Source organism: Marmota flaviventris, chromosome 10 (assembly GCF_047511675.1).
Source record: "Marmota flaviventris isolate mMarFla1 chromosome 10, mMarFla1.hap1, whole genome shotgun sequence".
Lineage (NCBI taxonomy): Eukaryota > Metazoa > Chordata > Mammalia > Rodentia > Sciuridae > Marmota > Marmota flaviventris.
The window spans coordinates 12698263-12717900 of record NC_092507.1 but is presented as its reverse complement, the minus strand read 5'-3'; the positions used below and the strand labels follow the sequence as shown (position 1 = coordinate 12717900).

Sequence of the window (19638 nt, the reverse complement as noted above, 5' to 3'; positions counted from 1 at the left end):
GGTGCCTAGGTTAGAGCTTGAGTGTCACCTAGGCCCCATGAGGTCAGCCCTTTCCTCCGTGGGCAGGTGCCCTGGGGCCATGGTGTCTGGGGCCATGGTGTCTGGGACCTGGGAGCAGTGGGTGAGAAGGGTTAGGCCTGCTGGGGTCTCCCAGGGGACTCTTGCCAGGGGCAGGAGGGGGCTCAGGGCTGGCCTGAAAAGGATCTCGTCAGGTCCTGGGGACACACACTCTGCACTCGGGTGGACCTCCGTGGAAGTGAGTGGGCAGGTTCCTCAGGAAAAGAGCCTCACAGGGGTGTCCTATTCCGCTCTGGCCCCTGGGCTCCGCTCTCCCCAGATGGACCAGAGTCCTTCACTTTTCCAGACCACCTGGAGCTGTAGATTTGCCCCCGTGCACCCATAACCCCTATTGCTGATCTGTTCCTAGTCGGCCGCGTCACAGCCCCAGGCCAGTGCGGGGGCCACAGCCATGAATAAAACAAAGTTCTTGGTAGACCATAAGCCCTGGTGTCCGCCACAGGGCCAAGGCCAGAGAGCAGCGCCCCGCCCGTCCTCTGCTGCCTCCGCAGGCTTCAGACCTCAGATGCTATGAGCACTGTGGCAGGCCAAGCCATCCCTGTCACACACTGATGCAGGTGGCAGCTGTCCCTCACCCAGGGTTGCACATGCCCACTCACATGAGCCCCATGGAGCTGAATTTCTGTTGCACAGGCTGGGCACTGAGGCAGCGGGTGGCTGGCCCTCCGTGGGCGTTGATGCTCAAGGGAACTCTGCAGGGGCTTCTGCAGAGATGGCTGCTGTGTAGGGGGACAGCCCAGGACCTGGGCCCGTTCCCATCACCCCAGCAGATGGCAACTAAGGGACCTGCCTGATGCCCACGGCCCCAGGGTCTAAGATCAGGGCTGGTTCTAGGCCCAGCCCTGCCTCTTGCTCAGCAGGACACGGTCCAGTTGGCTGCTTTCTAGGGACTGCTGAGGGTGTCCTGGAGAAACCACGGGAGGGGCAGGGTGGGAGCCACTGTGGTTTGTCCTCAGCAAGTCCCTTGCTTTGACAGTGGTCACTGCAGGTTTAGTGAGAGCCATTCCAGCCCTGCCCAGGTGTACTGTGTGCCCTGTGTACAGGCCACACCTACAGACCAAGGAGACTAGAGAGCCCAACTGCCCAGCAGGCAGTGCCACCACCCAGGGGACCCTTTCCTTCCTCCAGCCACTATCCAGGGGACCCTTTCTTTCCTCCAGCCTGGAATCTAGACCCAACGTGGCGGGGGGCAGGGGCTGGAAGGGGGAAATCAGCCCAACCTCTTCCCAAAGATTAGAGAGCAGCAGGGCTTGGCCTTAGCCACATCCTGCCCCCCAGGAGTGGTCTTCGGTGGGGGGGGGGCTCCCCCCACCTGCCCTTCCCCACAGCATCAGGGCCGCCAGTGCACTCGACAGCTAGGGCTTTATTGGCGCGGTCAACACTTGGCTGAGGTGGTTTTCCACCTTCCTCTCCAAGGGGTTTGGGGCTGGTGGCATTTGCCACCCTAGTGGGTCTGAGGGACAAGGGGAAGGGGCAGGGAAGGGGCATCGCTGGACCCTCCAGCCAGCCCCACGCTGGGCCAGGCCTGGGGCTAAGGCACCATCTTCCACCACTTGAAGTCAAAAGGCACCCGGCGGACGTTGGCGCACGGGCAGAAGTCCCCGACCTCGGTGAGGTAACAGTCGAAGTCGTCGATGAAGGTGCACGCGAGGCCCAGGGGCTCCAGCAGCTGGCGCACCTTCTCCTGCAGGCAGCAGATGCCCTTGATTTGGGGCCCAAAGGGCTTGGGGATCCCCAGGTTCATGTCCATCACGATCATGCACAGCTGTTGGAAAGGCGGGTCAGCAGGATGAGCGCCTCGGAGAAGGGCCCCGCCCCCAGGCAGGGATGGGGCAGGACTATGCCCTGCTCCCAGGCCTGTGCCCACGGAGCCTTCGCCTGTCAACCTCAGGGACACCTCCCCCTTTCCACTTGGGCTTCCAGGGGCCCCGCCGTGTTTCTCAGCAGCAAGACCCGAGTTCTGCCTGGCCAGCATCAGCCGGGCCAGCTCCCCGCTCTCCTGCATTCCGACTCCAACCTTTTATTTAGTCTGGGCTGTGCCCGGTTCCTGCTGCCCCTGCTAGAACTCTCCCCACGCCCAGCCTGTCCACATCTGTCCACATCTGTCCACCTCTCCCACCTCAGCCCGCTCCTAGGGTTACATCAGACCCCGTTTCAGACGCTACCAAGTGTGGGGACTGCATCCCCGTGGCACAGGCTGGATGGAGCAGGAGCCTCCAGTGACCGTCCCCACCCCTGACGCCTCACCGCAGTTGGACTCCAGGAACAGAACGTTCCGATACCTCCAGGTGGCTACTGCTCTGGACCCTGGGGACCCAGGACAGGAAGACCCTGCCCTAGCGCATCTTGCCCTAGGGCTGACTGTCAAGGGGCCTTCTAGGGTTTGTCACTTCAGGTTGGGGAGGAAGCAGCTGAGGCCCAGGCAGCTCGTAGCCCAGAGCGTGACTGCTCACACATGCCACAGCCTTCAGGCCCAGGTCACCGTCCTGGGACCGGGTTTCTGCCCCATCTCGCCTCATGGACACCACTGTCCGCTGTGCCCCGACCCCTGCAGCCCCTGCAGCCCAGCACCGTGTCTGGTAAGGCACCACAACACGGGCCAGACAGGCCCTCGGTGACAGGATGCCCAGGTGCCCCCGTGGCCCTCACCATGTTGGGGAAATAAGCCCTGGCAAGGAGTTTCGGGGTCTGCTGGTCAGAGGGGATGTTTGTCAGCCGCTCCAGGCAGAAGAGCTGGGGGACGTCGATGATGTCCTTCTCCCCCAGGCCCAGCTCCCTCTTCAGGATGGCTCTGTTCAGGTTGATGCACCTCTGGGGGGAGGGCCGAGACGTGAGCACCCCAGGACCCGGATGCCCACCTCCTCCTGTGCCAGAGCAGGAGCACGGCCTGAGGCACTGCTGTCTTCTGTCCCTTACTGTGCCAGCCTTCTGATCAAGGAGGGGCAGGGCTCAGAAAAGGCCTGGGCTCAAGAGGCCAGGCTTGCAGAGCTGGGACAGCTACTTGTGCTCCACCATGTCACACGGCACCCTTGTCACTCAGCCCTGCCCAGAGGGGGGGACTTGGGCAATGCAGAGGGCAAGCAGGGGGACCCCAGGAGCTCTGCTCTTCCTGCTTCAGGAAGGGCCCTGAGCAGCCGTCCCCACCTGGGCACTTCCCTGCTTGAACCAGCTGAAGCCTGGGCATGGCCCAGGTCACCGTCCTGGGATGGTGACATAGGGCTCAGCTTCCCTCCTAGAAATGGGATAACCTCCTCAGGGACTGGGTATCTGGTAGCCAGTAGTTCATACTCCTGACAGCCGAGGCCACGCAGAGGAGTGGGCGCAACCTCCGCCTGCTCCCTGGGAAACAGCAGCGGCTTGGGAGGTCCCTGGGGTCAGACCTGGGTGCAGCTTGTCTCTGGCTAGTGCCCTTACTGAGCCCCGTCCTCATGGAGGATGGGTTCTGCTTTCTACGCCCACCCCCAGGATCTTAGGCTCCGCCCACAATGCTTGGGCCACCCAAGGTGCTCAGTGGGAGCCGTCTGGATTGTCAGGGCCTACCCAGCCCAGAGCCCTGACACTGCTGCAGAGTAAGCAGACTGTCACCTGTCCCCACCCGCCATCTTCCCATCCCATCCACCTCCATCCCATCCCTGGGGTCTGAATCTGGGCCATAGCAGGACCTGGAGAGGAGAGGGGCTGGCCACTGGCCCCAGCAGGAGTTGGTCAGGGCCAGTCCCTCTTCGGGAGGGCCCCGCACCTACCTCCACATAGTCATTCTGCCTCCTCAGGCTCTTGTCTGCCAGGAGCTGATTGATGGTCCTGGCCTTCCTTCCTGTGGGAGAGGAGACAGGAAGGCCGGGAGGTGGGCACAGCCAAGGGGGACATTCTCAGAACAGACTTTGGTGAGTGGCCTGGGTCCTCCCCAGGGACCACCTGAGGGCTGGCCAGAGTCCATGGGCAGGAAGACCCAGGCAGGACTTCATTGCAACAGAAGCCATCCCTGGCTCGAGGGAGGGAGCCCAGCACACACAAGTGGCTAGCTTCCAGGGGACACCTGTGTGCTCCGAGGCCAGTACAGCCGGCTGCCCTCCACCTGTGACCTTGACCAGGTCTAACTTCAGTCCTCAGTTGTCTAAACTGATGCCCACCCAACCCAGGCATCAGCTCTGAGGTGACAAGGCTTTTGTCATGTGATATGTGGTCATGTGCTATAAATGCCACCTCCTATGTGACTGCGGCCAGGGAAGCCAGTGTTTCTGGTCTTCCCGTGTGGGCCCCATGCCAGCAGCATGCCCATGGTGCGAGGTGTCCTAACGGCAATCCCACCAGCTTGGGCTTCCCTGCGTCCTTTCTATCTGAGATGACCAGGTAAAGGCTGATCACCTCAAAAGGGCACCTGGTGAGGCTCAGCATGGCTCTCTTACCATTGGCGAGAAGCTGGTCTGCTCTGATGTCCTCAAACAGGGTCGCTTCCCCGTAACCCTCCTCCTGTTTCTCCTGGAACAGCTTGTAGCAGGAGCTGGGGCTGGCTATGAGCAACCGGAAGCCCTGGGACCAAGAACGGGGTCAGAAGCTAGCGCTGGCCTCCAGAAGGTGTGGGACCTGGGCTCAGGTGCACATTCTGAGCCCCCCAACACTTTGGGTACTAGAGATCTAACCCAGGGGTGCTCAACCACTGAGCCACAATCCCAGTCCGTTTAATTTTTTTTTTTTTTTTTTTTTTGGTACTGGGGAAACTCGGGGGGCACTCGACCACTAGCCACATCCCCAGCCCTGTTTTGTATTTTATTTAGAGATAGGCACTAAGCAAATTGGACCCTCGCTTTTGCTGAGGCTGGCTTTGAACTCATGATCCTCCCCCGTCTCAGCCTCCCAGCCACCGGAATCATCGGTGTGCGCCACCACGTCTGGCTCCGTTTTTTATTTTGAGACGGGGTTTCACTAAGTTGATTAGGGCCTTGCTAGGTTGCCGAGACTGGCCTCAGACTTGCGATCCTCCTGCCTCAGCCTCTTGAGGGGCTGGGGTTATGGTGTGTGCCACCGTGCCTGGACCAACACACCTTTTTGTCACTCTTGGTATCTATGGGGACGAAGCCCATGAACTCATCCACGTGGCCAGTCATGAGCCAGTCGGAGAAGAGCTCTACCGGTGCCTGGACCTGCTGGGCACAGAGGAAGTCTTGGAGAGTCTTACTCATGGCCCGGCCCTGTGCGCTAGAAGAGAAATGAGACAACAGTCCTTAAGTGGCATGGCCCAGGGTGGCCGACCCCTGCTCGCCGACAATCGGGCTGCTTTGACCATCTGGTGGTGGTGGCCTGTCCGTAGGGGACGGGCTGGTTAAGAACCCTCTGGTTTGACCACCTCAGTACTGAGCCAGCCGATTCTACATGGGGACCTCCCAAGTTTAGACTAGTGGCCACCAAGAAGCCCAACCACGTTCTGTGGAAGAACTTCCTGCCGAGCCGATGGGCTGAGCGAACTTGATTTGCTCCAACTTAAACCCTGGAATTGTAGAACGAACAGTTGCTTTTCTAGTCTTCTCCATGAACCAGCTACCCTGACACCCCGACACCCTCACCGCAGGTTAGGAGACAGGCCAGAGCAGTCAGCCTGCCCAGCGTGTGAATAGTGGGGGGGCCCAGTGAACCCCAGGGCCTCCCCTGGTTTTGAGGCATCTGGCCACCTTCCTGCCTCTTGGCTCACCTGGGGTAAAAGCTGCTGCCAATGAGGACCCTGCCTAAGGGGTACTCCTTCCCGTGGGCTTTGACTGGTGGGGACACCATCAGGTTCCCAATGGAATCCAGGCTGGCTACCCTGTGGTCCTCAGTGCGTCGGATCATATAGCCAATACCAGGGCTCTAGGAGGGGACCGAGCAGGGGACATCAGGAGGGACTGGCCACAAGCCCTCGCCTTAACCTAGACCAACAGGTAGACTCCCACGTACCCTCCCCCAGAGGCCACCTGCACCCCCCCTTGGCGCCCCATTACGCCAGGACAGGGGCCAGGCCTGAGAGGTGGGACTGTGATCAGCTGAACCAAGCCCCTCACCAGCGAGTATTTCATGGGGAAGTCTTCGAGATTGATGGCCCGGGGGGTGTCAAGGATGAAGGAGACCGTCCTGTGGGGACCCTGGGTGTAGCAGAAGGCCATCTCATCCTGGAAGAGACAAAGAGGTCCGGGAATCATTTCATCCTATCAGTCTCTCTCCTGCCCGTGTCCAGCTGGACGGCCACAGCCCCCTGGGTATGGGCCACCTCCGGAGGCGCACAGGAGAACCCCCTTCCTCCCGCTAACTTCTGCTCGACACCAGCTCAGTGCCTTCTGGAGGCTTTCCCTGCCACGTTCTGCTCTTCCAGTTCAGAGCGCAGCCGTCGGATTCCTCATCTCTGCCCCCAGTGTCTCCTCCCAGCCCTCGGCAGTGCCTTCCAGCCCCCTCCTCCCGAAACCCGTCCTACACCTCAGCCAGCGTGCTTCCCCCCACCCCAAAGTTCTGGGGACTGAACCCAGCGGTGCTCTGCACTGAGCCACACCCCCAGCCCTTACTCATATTGAGATGGGGGCCTCGCCTTGGACTTGACCCTGCTACCTCAGCCTCCCAAGTCACTGGGAGCACGGGTACGTGCTCCTGCGCCTGGCTTGACTGGGGTCTGAGACACAATCAGCCTTTCACCCCATTCAGACCTTCCAACGCCCCCGTCTTACTCTGCATTTGGTTCTGTTCTCTACCCAAGTCCCTGGTGCAGAGCAGAGCCAGAGGTCAGCAAGAGCTCCGCCAGGTGGTGACCACCCAGCCCCACAAGTACACCCCCAGTCAGGCTGCACCTCAGCCCCTCCTCTGCCCGCAGGGCCAGCTCCTTGACTCTGAGCTTCATTGGAGGGTCTCCCGACTACCTAAGCTGGCCGATTTGAGCTAGGAACTGACTCGTTCCCAGCTTTAGTGTTCAAGCCTTGCTGGAGCAGGGTGGTGGCGGGGTCGGTCCCCTCACGTCCCATCTCTGGACTTGGGGTGGTTCACCCAGCACGTGGCGGTTCCTGGAGTGTGTGGAGCGGAATGATGTCCAGAACCAAAGCCAAGCCGGCCCTGGCCCTGCTGCTGTGCCAGGTCGGGTCCACCTGGACCCAGGCCCTGAGCGGAGGGCACCAGAACCCTCAGGCACCTGGGGGTCGGGTGGCCTGTGCTCCGCAGTGAGAGAGGAGGCGGGATGCCAGCTCCACCCCTTAGCAGCTCTGGCTTGGGCACAGTGGGCACAGCCCTCCCCCCCAGCGCTGCTGAGGCACTACCCGCTTCCCCAGGCGGGGCGTACCTGGAGCCATCTGCCTAGGCGGTTGGGGTCCTCGTAGACAGGGGCCACCTGGCTGTCACTCTTCTCACTCAGCTCCGTCACGGTGTTCACAAAGCCCTGCAGCTGCAGCTCTCTGCCACAGGAGAGAAGCTGGTTCTGGAAGTCCTTTGAGGCTCTGACCCAGGGAGGGGGAGAGGGCCTCCTGCCCATGAAGCCAACAGGACCAGCAACACAGGCTGCTAAGCTCAGGGCCACCCCTGCCCAGGACACGCCAGTGGCAGCTGCTGCCCCATGTCTGCCCCGAGGTCATACTCCACACGTGCCCTCCCGTCCCCGCCTGGGGCTTCCCAGCTCAGTCCACACAAAGTATCGGCCCACGCCGCTTTCCCTACGGCGGCTGCACGTTTCCCCAAGAAGCTGGGTGGTGGCCTTGATGGCCAGTGAGGTCGTCCTGTGTGTGGGAATTCAACCCTGGGATCTCGGCGCCATCGAGCCCAGCACCAGGCTCATGGGTCCACGGCAGACACCCTTCCTTGGGGGACAGTGACGGCCGAGGTTGGCATCAAGACCGTCTTATACACAACAGTTAGAGCATCTGCAAAGTCACAAATTCCAGTGACAAGAGGCAAGCAGGCCACCCCCCTTCATGGCGTCCAGTGAGAGAAAGCCGGTTTTCAGCAGCTGTGTTGGGGTCTGGTGCACCCCAAGGCTCTGCCGGCTGTCCCCGTCCTTCCCCTTACCTGTTCTCTCCTGGCTCCTGGGACCACTTCACTGTCCCTAGAACATGTTTGTCCCTACCTGTCCTTTCCTTGACAGCATTCAACAGCACCTGAAATCACGTTGCCTGGCCCGTCCCCCAAATCAGGGGGGCGGACTCCCTTGTACACTGCTGTGCCCTAACCTTGGGGACGGATACCCACGGTGACCATCTGTAGGACGAGCGCTCACGTACAAGGGGTCACTCCAGCAGAGCCGTCTTGCCATCTTTACCCTGCGTACACAGGGGCTCTGGTTATAAGGGTGCCAGCCAGGCAGCCCTGGGCCCTTACCTGCACAGGTAGACCTCCAGGGGCATCTGGGTGCTGGGGGTGAAGATGCAGGGAGCCACCCGGAACACGACGGTGTCTTTGTATATCGGGATCTCAGGAATCAACTGCAACACAAGATGGGGGTCCAGGTGCCCGCCAGGTTCCAGGTCTCGGCCTTCCCCTCCCAGTCTGACCCCTAGCTTGTCACAGGGCCCCCGCCTCCCACTTTCCCCAGGGGCCCCAGCTCTACTGCCACGCCACGGCGCCTCCTGGGTCTTCTGTCTCCACGTGGCCCAGCCCAGGGGCTCCTGTCTACCGGCAGCGTACCAGGTCTTGGGACTCTTCCACCAGGGAGACAGAGAAGGAAATGAGGCCCGAGAAGCTGGCAGACGGGAACTCTGTGGCTTCTACGTAGAAGGTCTCCTTCTGGAAATTCTCCAGGGGGCCCAGGGCATGGCAGTGCCAGCCAAGCCCCAGCACCAGCTGATAGGCACAGGAGTCTTCTGAGAGAGACAAGGGGTGGCCATCATTGGAGTAGCCTGGCGCTGTCACATCTGAGAGCCTAGGGTACCTGCTCACTCCAGGAGGGCGGTGGCGGGGGGGCAGCAGGCTTGTCCATCCCCTCTTTAGGGCTTCAGGTCAGGGACAGCCCGTGTTCTTAGACAGGACGGTTATCCATGCCCTTGGGAGACCTCGGATGTGGCAGGAACTGGGGACTCGGGTGAAGATACCTGCCCTCAAGATATTCAGTTCAGGGGCAAAGACTCAGCAGGTGCACCCACACTTGGACCCAGGGATCCAACTTCAGCTAGAACATCACCCAAAGTCCCCGGGGCCTGCTGTCACGTGCACCGATAACGCAGTAGTAAGGATCTTATTCGCAGGAGACTGGGTGCAAGTGTAGGTGGCAGCCGCACGGAGGGTCAGACGGCAACGTGGGAGGGTCAGCGAGCAGCACCTCTGGGTGGGGTGGACTGCATCTCCAGGTTCTGGCGGCCACCCACGCAAAGCCCGCTTCCTTCTAGTTTAAGGTCGTTAAGAGTGAAACCACAGCGGAGACCCAAAGGCAGGGGACAACACGCTGGGGTTGCTTCGAGTCAGCTGGATGCCAACGTCTTTGTCCTCTAGCAGATGACCCCGAGCCAAGGCCCCTTTGCTCCCCCACCTGACTCCTCTCGGGCTCACTGTAACCCACTGTCATGTGGCAGATGTGGTCCCGTTGATGACCGTTCCCGGGTCAAGCCCCTGGGTGTATCTCTCTAGGGGATCCCACCTGGACTTACCTTGGCCATGGTGCCCTCCTGGGGTCTCCTGCACCCCCATACCAGCTGCCCTGGTCTCTGGCTCCTTCAGAGCGTGTGTTAGCGGCCGCTGCTAGGCCTGGCATCCCAGGTCAGGTGCTGCCCTGGTTCCCTGGCCTCCTGTCTGGTAGCGGCCACCGTGCCTTTCAACAGGCCCTGTAGGTCTGCGGCAGGACCCTCCCAGCAGCCAGGTGCCATCGGGAGGCCCAGCCTCAAGCCTCCTGCTGCTGGCCTCGAGGGCGCTGGGCAGCCCTCCTGTGCAGATTCCTGCTTCTAGTCTGTCCGGCTTGACCAGCACTGGGCAAGCTGGACAAGGGAGCCATCCCCCAGGAGCCCCACAACCCCCCGACATAGCCTCAGCCCTCATGGCTGCCACAGAGCCTGCTGCAGAGTCCCCAATGCCACCACTCAGCCAACTACTGCTGCAGGGCCGAGGCCTTCTCCTGCCAAGGACCCGGGTTCCCTGTGGCTGTGCCTCCGGGGGTGCAATTTGCTACAAGATAGGGAGATGAGGGGGCCACCCCTTGCCACACAGCCCCTACGGGAGGCGTCAGTCCTGTGCCTGGCTCACCCGGGGCCTTCTGTCACCTCCAGCCGTTTAAGCAGAGTTAACATTCCAAGCAGGCTGGGGGGGCAACTCAACATTAGAGGGTTTGCTTAACATGCAGGGGGCCTGGGGTCCAGCCCCAGCATCACAAAACACTGCCCACATGCCAAGAGTGTGACCAGTTGCTGGCCGACAGGCTCCTTGGTGGCCTCACCGTCCTTTGGGGCAGGTGTTCATCATCCCTCTTTAGCAGGCCCAGCAGAGCCACACTCCTTGTGGGCCAGACACCTGTCATCTCATCTAGAAGCCCTTCCTGCCCTCAGCTCTTGCAGCATGGTGCTCAGCTCCCCGTCTCCCTGTCACCCTAGATCCCAGCTGGCTTCATTCCGGCCCTTCCCCCATCCCTGGCTGTCCCTCTGCCCAACCGGCTTTCGGAGCTGGATCTCAGGGCACAGGTGGTCTCAGCTCCCCAGCACCCATGCAGCACTGGTGATTGGACCGTGGGTGCTCTTCCCACTGAGCCACACCACCAGCCTTCCCCCACCTGAGATAGGGGGTCACTAAGTTGCTGAGGCTGGACTCGGACTTGCAATCCTCCTGCCTCAGCCTGAATTGCTGGGATCACAGGTGTGCGCTATGGGGCCTGTTCTGTTGACCGGCCACGGACTGCCAGGCCTGGAGCTGGGTGGGTAGCCTCTTCCCTTGGGCACGTCTAGCCATTTCTCGTTCAAGGTTTCAGTACCTTGAAGCACAGCTAGCAGGCGATGCCACCCACCCACTACAGTTTACCACCTTGGTACTGGACACCATAGACTGGGCCATCCAGACATCTTGGTCTCTTTTTGACCTAATTTCAATGGTCTTGACCTCTACCACCTGAGGTGCCCATGTCAGTGGGCATAGCCCAGGCTGCATGCCACCTGCAAGACGATGTGACACCTCGTCTTTTCAGTCAGTCCACTCTCCCCGCCCAGCTCCACACCTTCTCCTGCTGATGCCCACCTTCCACCCTGGCTCCCCCAGAGCCCAGGCGCCCCCCTTCTCTCCTCTCACTGCCAACTCCCACGCTTTTAGGGGACTTTTCTGGAAAGGGAAGTAGTGGCCCTGGCTGAGCTCACTCTAGTATCTGTGCAGCTGGAGAAGTCACTACACCGAGAAGTCTCATTTTAGGAGGGGACCAAGCCTCAGGAGCAGCCTTGACGCTACCAGGCCACACCCCCCCACTCCTGCCGTTGCCTCTCCTGCTCCCGAGGCCCGAGCATCACGGCTCCCGGAGTCCTCTGCTCCCAGGGGACTCCCACCCGCCCACTGTGCCGACCTCAGGGCTTCAGACGACCCTCTCTGAACGAGCCCCTCCCCAGTTACTCCACGACATCGCTCTCCAAGGAAAGCCCCTCCAGGGGCCATAGTCACCGCCTGCCTGCTCCCACCTGGCTTGCACCCCACCATTTTTATGTTTTGCAGTGTTGGGGACGGAACCCAGGGCCTCCCACGTGCCAGGCACGGGCTCTGCCCGAGAGCTACATCCTCAGTCCTCAGGGTCCCTCGAGGCCACTAATGCTCTACGATTGGCTCTGGCCTCTTAGTCCAGTTGATCATTACCTTCCTCAAAGTCTGGAAGCTGGATCCTCAGCCCTTTTTATCTTGAGATGGGGTCTCACGGAGTTACCAAGGCTAACCTTCTGCAGAGCCAAGGCCCCTTTGCTCCCCCAAAGCAAAGTCGAGGACAGACTAAACCGACCCAGTGAGGACAGTCAGAACTGGTACTTCTCCCACTAAGCCTCGGAGTCACGGGGGTTACAGGCAGGCACCTCCACAGCCGCTCCCTGTCTAGATTCTCCAATTAGCATTTTGAGCAAGAAGAAATAGGCGGCTCCGACCCATGGGATAAGCAGGCTACACGAGTCAGGGTCCCCCGAGTGGCCTCTACTTGGCATGGCCTAGTCATCTCCCAGCTGTGCATAGTTGGTGGCCTCACAGGGCCTGTGTAGCCCCCGTGGCTGGAACCAGACCCACACTTTCAGGTTTCTGAGGCTCACTGTAGCCAAGGCGCAGAGGGGCCCCCCCAGCCCGGGCTGCTTTTCTAGCGGGTCCCAGGTCACCGAGTCCAGCTGTGCACTCCGGCCTGCGGAGGCACTGGAGCCCAGGCCCCAGGGAAGAGGTGAGGCTGCTCTCCAACGCCAGCCAGAGCTGGTCCCCTCCGAGGATGACCAGGTCACATACCACAGGGACCCACCTGCCTGCTGAAGCTAACCGTGGCTTTAAAGGAAGGTGCATGTGGCCTGCACCTCCAGAGCCACAGCTCCATCTCCATTGGAGAACAGACCAACCAACCCAGTAAGCAGAGTCAGACCCAGTCGAGGGTCTCTTGCTGGAGCTGGACGTGTCCAGCAGCTAAGCCAGCAGCCCCCAGCCCCTTCTCCACAGGATGGGGCATGCTACCCGCCTCCCAGGGAGGGGACAGCGGACGGCATGTTGGTTGGGATGTGGGTGCCTTGTAACTACCACTCTGGCTTCTTGGCCTCTGAATTCTGCAACTGTGATACAGTGGGGTCTGGGTTAAGGATTCTGGCAGGAGTCACGGGGGGAGATGTTCTCCAGCCCGTGTAAGGCGATGGCCCTCCCACCAGCTGAGCCGCATTTCTTCTCTCCTGGCTATGAGGATCCTGCACAATAGGTGGCGTCACCCCATTTTACAGGTGGGACAAGTAGCTCGGGGCTGCCTAACTCATCCAGGTGAGTCAACTTGTTCTGTTGTGAACATGGCACCCGGAGAATCCCAGGGACACCAGCTAGACCAAGCAGCCCCAGTCTGCCACTCTAGGTCTCCGTCCGGCAGGGCTCTCCAGGGACCGGGCTGGAGGCGTGTGCACGGCTCACCCCAGCACGCACAGAGAGTGGCAGAGTAAGATCCCATGCAAGACACTCACTCTGGGGCCTGTAGACCCTCGTCTTCTCCGCCTCTTCCTTGGAGGTGTGGAGGACCAGCTTGTAGTTCTTCAAGATGCAGCTGGGGCCTTGGACGGTCAGACTCATCTGTGACAGCTTCCTTATTTCTGGACAAGAGACAAGACGAAGGTTCAGGCCAGCACTACAGGGATGGAGAAGCAGGGATGGGGGCTTGTGTGGAGGAGCCCTGGGGACCCGCTGCCTCCTGCCGGGCAGCAGGCCACCCGAGCCGGTACCCTGACTATGCTGCTTGCTTCCTCTGCCTGGCCATCAGCAGGTAACCAACCCCTGGCACACTATTAAGAATTGCGTTTACCCCACATGGTCCCCAAACCTGGGGAATGGGGCCCGGCATGGTCAGTCGGGCAAGGACTCGTGTCCAGCTTCCGTGTGAACCACGGTGTCCGTTTCCACCTCTGATCTGGAAGCCTGGTCCCAACAAGGCAGGATGAGACCCGAGTCTGCCTTTGCCTCCGACGGGCGGTGCTCCGGGCCCAGGCTCTAGGAGGCCTGTGAGCAAGAAGCTTCCGCACCCCTTTTACGCCTTAAATCTTCCTGGCCACCTTGTGAGGCCAGCTGGACATCCCCACGCCACAGATGGCTAAACAAGATCAAGGAAGTGGCATCGACACCTGTGTCCTCCCCAGGGGATCCCAAGGCCTCCTCCTGCTCAACCCAGATTCTAGGTTCTCTGCGTTTGGTGCTGGGATGGAGCAGGCCAGACGACGCTCCCCCAGAGCCGCGCCCCAGCCATGGCAAAGACCACCCAGAGCGGGGACATCAGCACAGAATCTCCATTTGTTAAGGGACAGCAGGGCCAGAGGATGATGATGGTGGCGGTGGCAGTCATACCATCTGAGAACACCTTGGACTTGTCCGTGATCTGGCTCACGTCGGCGGGGCCGCAGTTCACGAGCAGGATGGCTCCCCATCCGTTGGGGCCCCAGACCCATTTTTTCTGGGAACACAGAAATGCCAGCTCAGGAGGCCGCCTCGTAAGACCCTCTGCTTCTCAGAGGCCCCCGGCCATCAGTGGGCAGAGCCAGGCCTTCCTCCAGGGTCCTGGGGACCTCTGGGGCAGTGCGAGGAAGAGCACCTGCCGGAGCAGAGAGGCAACAGGACAAGTGGACCCAGAGGGAGGGACAAGTGGACCCAGAGGGAGGCGCTAGCTAGTGACAGGTATTGGTCACAAGTCCCCTCTTTTCAGTTTCAGGGGAAGGAGGCACAGAGGCAAATTGATGGTGGCAGCTAGCCCTGGTCTAGTTGACCACGCAACCTGGCTGGGCAGCAAGCCTCAGGGTGGAGGACATTTTTTTGGGGGCAGGTACCAGGGATTTAACTTGGGGGCACTAACCACGGAGCCCCAGCCCCAGCCCCAGCCCTTGGTTTTGAATAGACTAGAAACTATCAGTTCTGACTTTAGTGGGGCCATCTGACTCTTTGTGCATGTTCAAGGTCACATAAAGTGGCCCTGGAGGCCAGACCTGGCTCAGGGGCCCTTGTCCCAACCAGCCTCACCTTAGCCTGCTTGTCACTCGGCACTTCGAGCTGTCCGTCACGATAGATGTCCGCCTCCAGGTTCACCTCTGCAAGGCAAGGGAGGGGTCTCGGCTCAGGGCTGGTTCTGGGGCTGTCCAGCCCCCCCACAGCATGCAGGAGCAGAAAGGTCCTCCGTGGAGGGCCGCTTCTCAGGAGCCCAAGCCCTCACGCGTCTCCCCTGCTCCTGGGAACTCTCAAAGCCAGCCCACCAGTCAAGGTACCTTGTCGTCCCTCTCGGCTCCTACCCAGGGGATTCCCACTTGGAAGGCACATGGAACCTCCCTCCCCTTCTGGAAAGATCTCTGCACTCTAACAGAGCTCAGTGCACAATCCTAAGCCCCTTGAGAACTTCAGATCTGCCTCTCACCCCTTCCCACACTGCTGGCCACCCTGTGGTTTTACCAGCTCTGTCCCTATATTTTGTACTCCGAAATGCTGTTTCTCAGCTGGAGCGTCAGGGCCACAGGCAGGGGGCTTGCTGCGGCTCCGTCCTCTGCCCACACGTGCTAGAGGACTAAATGCCTGCGCCAAACTCGACTGTCCTGGGGACACAGCATGCAGGACAGAGGCCTGTCTTCTTGGAACTTGGTGTACAGCTGGCGCAGAGCACAGACACCTCCTAAATCCAATGGTGACACGTGCCATGGGAACAGCAGGGGGCAGGGACAAGAGAAGCTCAGTTTGGGGTGTCAGGGGACACTTCTGACTTTAGGAGACCAGAAGGAGGCGAGAAAAGGATCCTGTTATCTGGGGTAAAGCCATTAGAGGGAATAGGAAGTAAGTTCAAGGTGGCAAGTGCAAGGGTCAAGGACGCCAATGTGCCTACCACAGGTTGGGCAGGGGAAGAGTGAGAAGCCACAGGGTCAGAGGTGGCGTCGGGCCACCCACGGAGGTTTTTGGGCCCTAACAGCCTTTGATCCGAGTAGCACGGAACCATCTTGAAGCCTGGAACTGAGAGGACATCGTCCGACATCCCCTTAAAGATGTGCCGCTCTGTCTAGATTAAGACTAGACCCAAAGAAGGGCAAGAGTGAAAGCAGGAAGCCCACTGGAGACCCGGGCAGGGGGCCGGGTCAGAGAGGAGGGTGGCCTGGGCCAGCGTGAGAACTCGGGAAGGGGCGAGTTGCTGGCTTCCAGCCACACTTAGGGGACACCACCGAGACTCAGATTGACTCAGGCGAGGAAGGGTAAGGGTTACCGGCCTGAACAGCCGGAAGGGGCAGCTACCACCCACTGCGGGGTGCACTAGGAACAGATTTGGGGAATAGAGGAAGGAAGAAAAATCCGTTTAGTTCGGGCTCCATTAAGTTAGACACCCAAGAAGCTGTTGGGTAGATCACCTCCAAGCGGAGTTTGGGAGAAGCCAGGCTCGAGCCAGTGTTGACAGTGGTCTACGCGTTGGAGCCCAGGGCTCTCCAGTGGGCAGCTGGAGGGGTGAGGGGCTGAGCCAAGGGGCCCAAGAAGGAACCGGTAGGGGGAGACCAGGGGTGGGGTCGCCGAGAGGGGTCAGGAGGAGGATAAGCTGCTGTATTGACTGCGGCCACCAGGTCAGGGCAGAGGAAGGTGGACCTGACCAGATGGAGCGAAGTTGTTAGTCTCACTTGGGCAGCGGTAGAGGCCTGGTTTTGAACAGATTCAAGAAAAAGGGAGGAGAAATTAAGGACCCGTTGACGGTTCCCAAGGAGCCCAATGCTGGCGGGGTGGAGTGGCAAGTTACCAGAACCCAATCTGAGAGCATAGAGGGAGAGTTTGCCCCTGGGCTGATGGGGACGAACACCCCGGAGGGAGAGGCACCCTCCAGTTCAGTGAGGATTGCTGATGGAATGTTCTGGAATGGAGGAAGGGACCCAGTGAGACAAGATAGATCAACTCTGGGCCAGACACGTCAATGGTAGCAGGGGAAGAAAGCAGGAGCCAGACGCGAGTAGGTGGGCAGACGACAGTAGCACGTAGCAATTCTGGTTGCTTCTATTCTCGGAAGACTTGGTCATCAGTGAGGGAAGACGGGGAGAGCTGAATCCCTTCCCGACCGACCCCAGGGCATCTCCCTGCGGGAGGCCCCTCTCGGCTCTGCCCACACCTGCTTTCTGGGGGTGGGCTGGGCCCGGGGCTCCCGTGGGAGGAACTCACCGATGCCAGTGAGGTACAACAGAGCTGTGGCCATGGGGACCTCTTCGTTGGGATGACAGTAAGAGACCAGCACCTGGGGAGACAGCACCCAGGAGCCATGGGAGCACTGGGGACAGGAGCCGAGCCCTCGCCACGGACCAGACCCAGTCAAGGATTCGACCTTGGCCCCAGGGCTGGGATTCTCAGCCTCCAGCACCTGGCTGTGAGCTGGCCCAGGGCCAGAGCCCCTCCAGCCGTTTCTGCACCCAGGCTCACGTCCACCCCCCAGGTGGGCCCCAAACCCACGGACAGCGGGATGAGACCTACTGTAGTGCTGGGCAGAGGGAACAGCGGAGGTCCAGGCTGCCCGGCACAGAGCCCAACACTAGGCCCCGCCCCCAGGGTCCCTCCCGTTATGCCATGAGGTGGGCAGCAGCCAGCATTGACTGCAGTGGCTCAGCTGACCACTCGAGAGGCCGCGGAGACCCCGGGCCACGGTGGGAATCAGAACTCCATGTGTCCCGTGTCTCGTAGCCTCTGCTTCCAGAGGGACATTTACACTTTAGACACCAGCCCTCTAACCCCAGAAGTGAGCCAACCATCAGAGCCACGTGACCCACTCCTGTCCCCCAACGGCAGGGCCAGTCCCAAGGCCAAGCATTTCTCTGCTGCCCACTCCTGATGGGGCTAGAGGCCGAGCTCTGGGCAGAGAGTGGCTTTCAGGTGGGGTGGGCCCAGCTGGGACGCATGAGGCCTCCGGTGCTAGCCAGGAGGTGCTCGGACATTCTCCTAGGGCATGGCCTGCCGGGCGGGGGGCATAGGTGGGCATCTGCAGCAGGGTCTGGGCTGCGTGACCCCAGGCCTGGGCCACTTCAAGGGCCTCTTCCTAGCTCCACACTGGGATCAGCTGGGCCCTGGGTCTCGAGGCCGTCTCCACCCAACTGAACTGGGGGGTGTGGCCTGGTGTGGGGTGCTCCCTGCAGAGGGGCTGAGACCCCTGCCACGGGGCACCACGCCCTCCCGGTGCCCATGCGTGTTTTATGAGGCAGGGGTGGACCTCCCCAGCAGGGAGATGGCTTGTGGGGGACAATACATGAACTTGAGCTCAAATCCGGATCTACCCCACCCTAGTCGTGCTATTGACATCAGGTGCGCCCCCTCCGCCGGCTTCAGTTTCCTCACCTGGAGGGCTCCCGCAGCAGCCCCCTCCGGTTCTTTGCCAGCGTTAAGATCAGGTGTGCGCGGCGCGGGCGCCACCAACTTCAGGCATCCGGGTGCTCAGCTCCCAGGGGGAGAGCCCAGGGGTTTTGTAGGCCCACCCCCGGGCGCTGCCCCAGGCTCACCTTGTCCTCGTCCACGGACACGCTGGGCGATACCATCCTCACCAGCACGTGCGAGGTATCCAACAGCGACCGGCAGATCACAGCGTCCTCCTTCCCCGAAATCACTGTGCCCGCCACGTCCACCAAGACCCTCGGAGAGGCGCGGACGGTGAAGCTCTCGCAGTTCTTGGGGGCACACCTGGTGGGCCCAACAGGGCGACAGACGTTAGGACGAGAGACCCCGTCTCAGCCAAAAGGCAGCAGGCGCGGTGGGGCAGCCCCCGGGCCCTCCGTCCTGGAGGTATTGGGCCAGGCCCTGCGCGTCAGGGCAGCGTCAGGGTCTTCTGACCCGCCCTGTTACCCCCCTTTCTCTGACGAGCAGCAGCCCAGACCCCACCGGCCCACTGACGCCCACTGATGCCCTGGAGCTATCAAACTAGGTTTTATTTATAAGTCCCAAGGGGGAAGGACGTTTGTTTGAACCCAAGGGATCCCCAGAGGGGAAGGGACAGGGCGTGGGAAGACCACGGGCTGGGCTGCAAGGAGCCACCTCCCCACGGAGGCTCCCTCGCCTACGGCTCAGGCCACCTTAAGGGACACCCAGCCACTAGCAGCCAGAGGCTGACGGGGAGGGCCTCTAGAGACCCTGAGTCCGACCTCGAGGTGAGGCAGGACTAGACAGGGAATCCCCCCCTGACCCCTGCCCAGGCCACCTCAGCCCCTGCGGAGGCCTGGCCGCCTCACCTACTGATGTCCAGGCTGATCTCCGTGCCCAGCACACAAATGGCATGGGCAGGGATGTCCAGGGACAGGTGGACAGTGCTCTGGAAGGCAATGGCACGGCACTCCATGCTGACCACCCTCAGGCCCACACGGCGACCACCCCTCAGCCCAGTGGTCGCAGGTGCCCGGGTGCTCGCCCGGCCCTCCCCTGTTATGGGCTCTGGCCTCTCCAGCCCGCCCCCTTGTTAAGGGGTGGGGAGGCCTCCGAGGCAGGCCAGGTGTGACCGGTTTCTCTCCTGAGGCTTCCCGGAGGCTGAGGGCTGCCGAGGGGCAGGTGGTGAAGGCCCTTCATCACTCCTACATGAGCAACCCGTGCCTGTGGGCGCTGCGGGCCCCGGGAGGAGGCGGCTGGGTGCTTAGCAATCTGGCCTTCAGCTGGGAAAAAGGGGGCTGGGGGGGCTGGAGCCTGCAGGACCCAGCTGGACCCTCTGGGGCAAGGACCCAGAGGGCAGTTAGGATGGCCGCATGCTCTGGGAACTGGCTCTAGTGGGCGTCTTTCCTGGAAATTGATGAGGGGAGCTTGGTGACTTCCTGTATTGGTGTAGCTCAAGGTCATGGTGGCTGCAGACCCGACCTATCATCTAAGCTGTTTCAACTCCTGCCTGGCAGGGGTTGGGTGTGGTCGATCCCTGATTAAGGTGAGCTACCGGCCACTGGGGTGGGGCACGTGTTGTGGACCAAGCGAGTGTCAGGGCAGGGCGGGGTGGGGTGGCGG

At 61.1% G+C, this 19638-nt stretch overlaps 1 protein-coding gene across 1 annotated transcript; it reads right to left on the bottom strand.

The window, feature by feature from the left end:
* Positions 1-1421: 1421 nt before the first annotated feature.
* On the bottom strand, positions 1422-18991 carry Padi6 (peptidyl arginine deiminase 6). The gene is given in 16 exon segments (XM_071618581.1): positions 1422-1843; positions 2728-2889; positions 3822-3892; positions 4485-4608; positions 5121-5274; positions 5765-5919; positions 6111-6218; positions 7367-7478; positions 8395-8498; positions 8701-8876; positions 13152-13277; positions 14023-14128; positions 14689-14756; positions 16840-16912; positions 18162-18339; positions 18885-18991. Coding segments are annotated over 16 exon segments (2145 nt in total). The 3' UTR covers positions 1422-1522.
* Between the last annotated feature and the right edge of the window lie 647 nt (positions 18992-19638).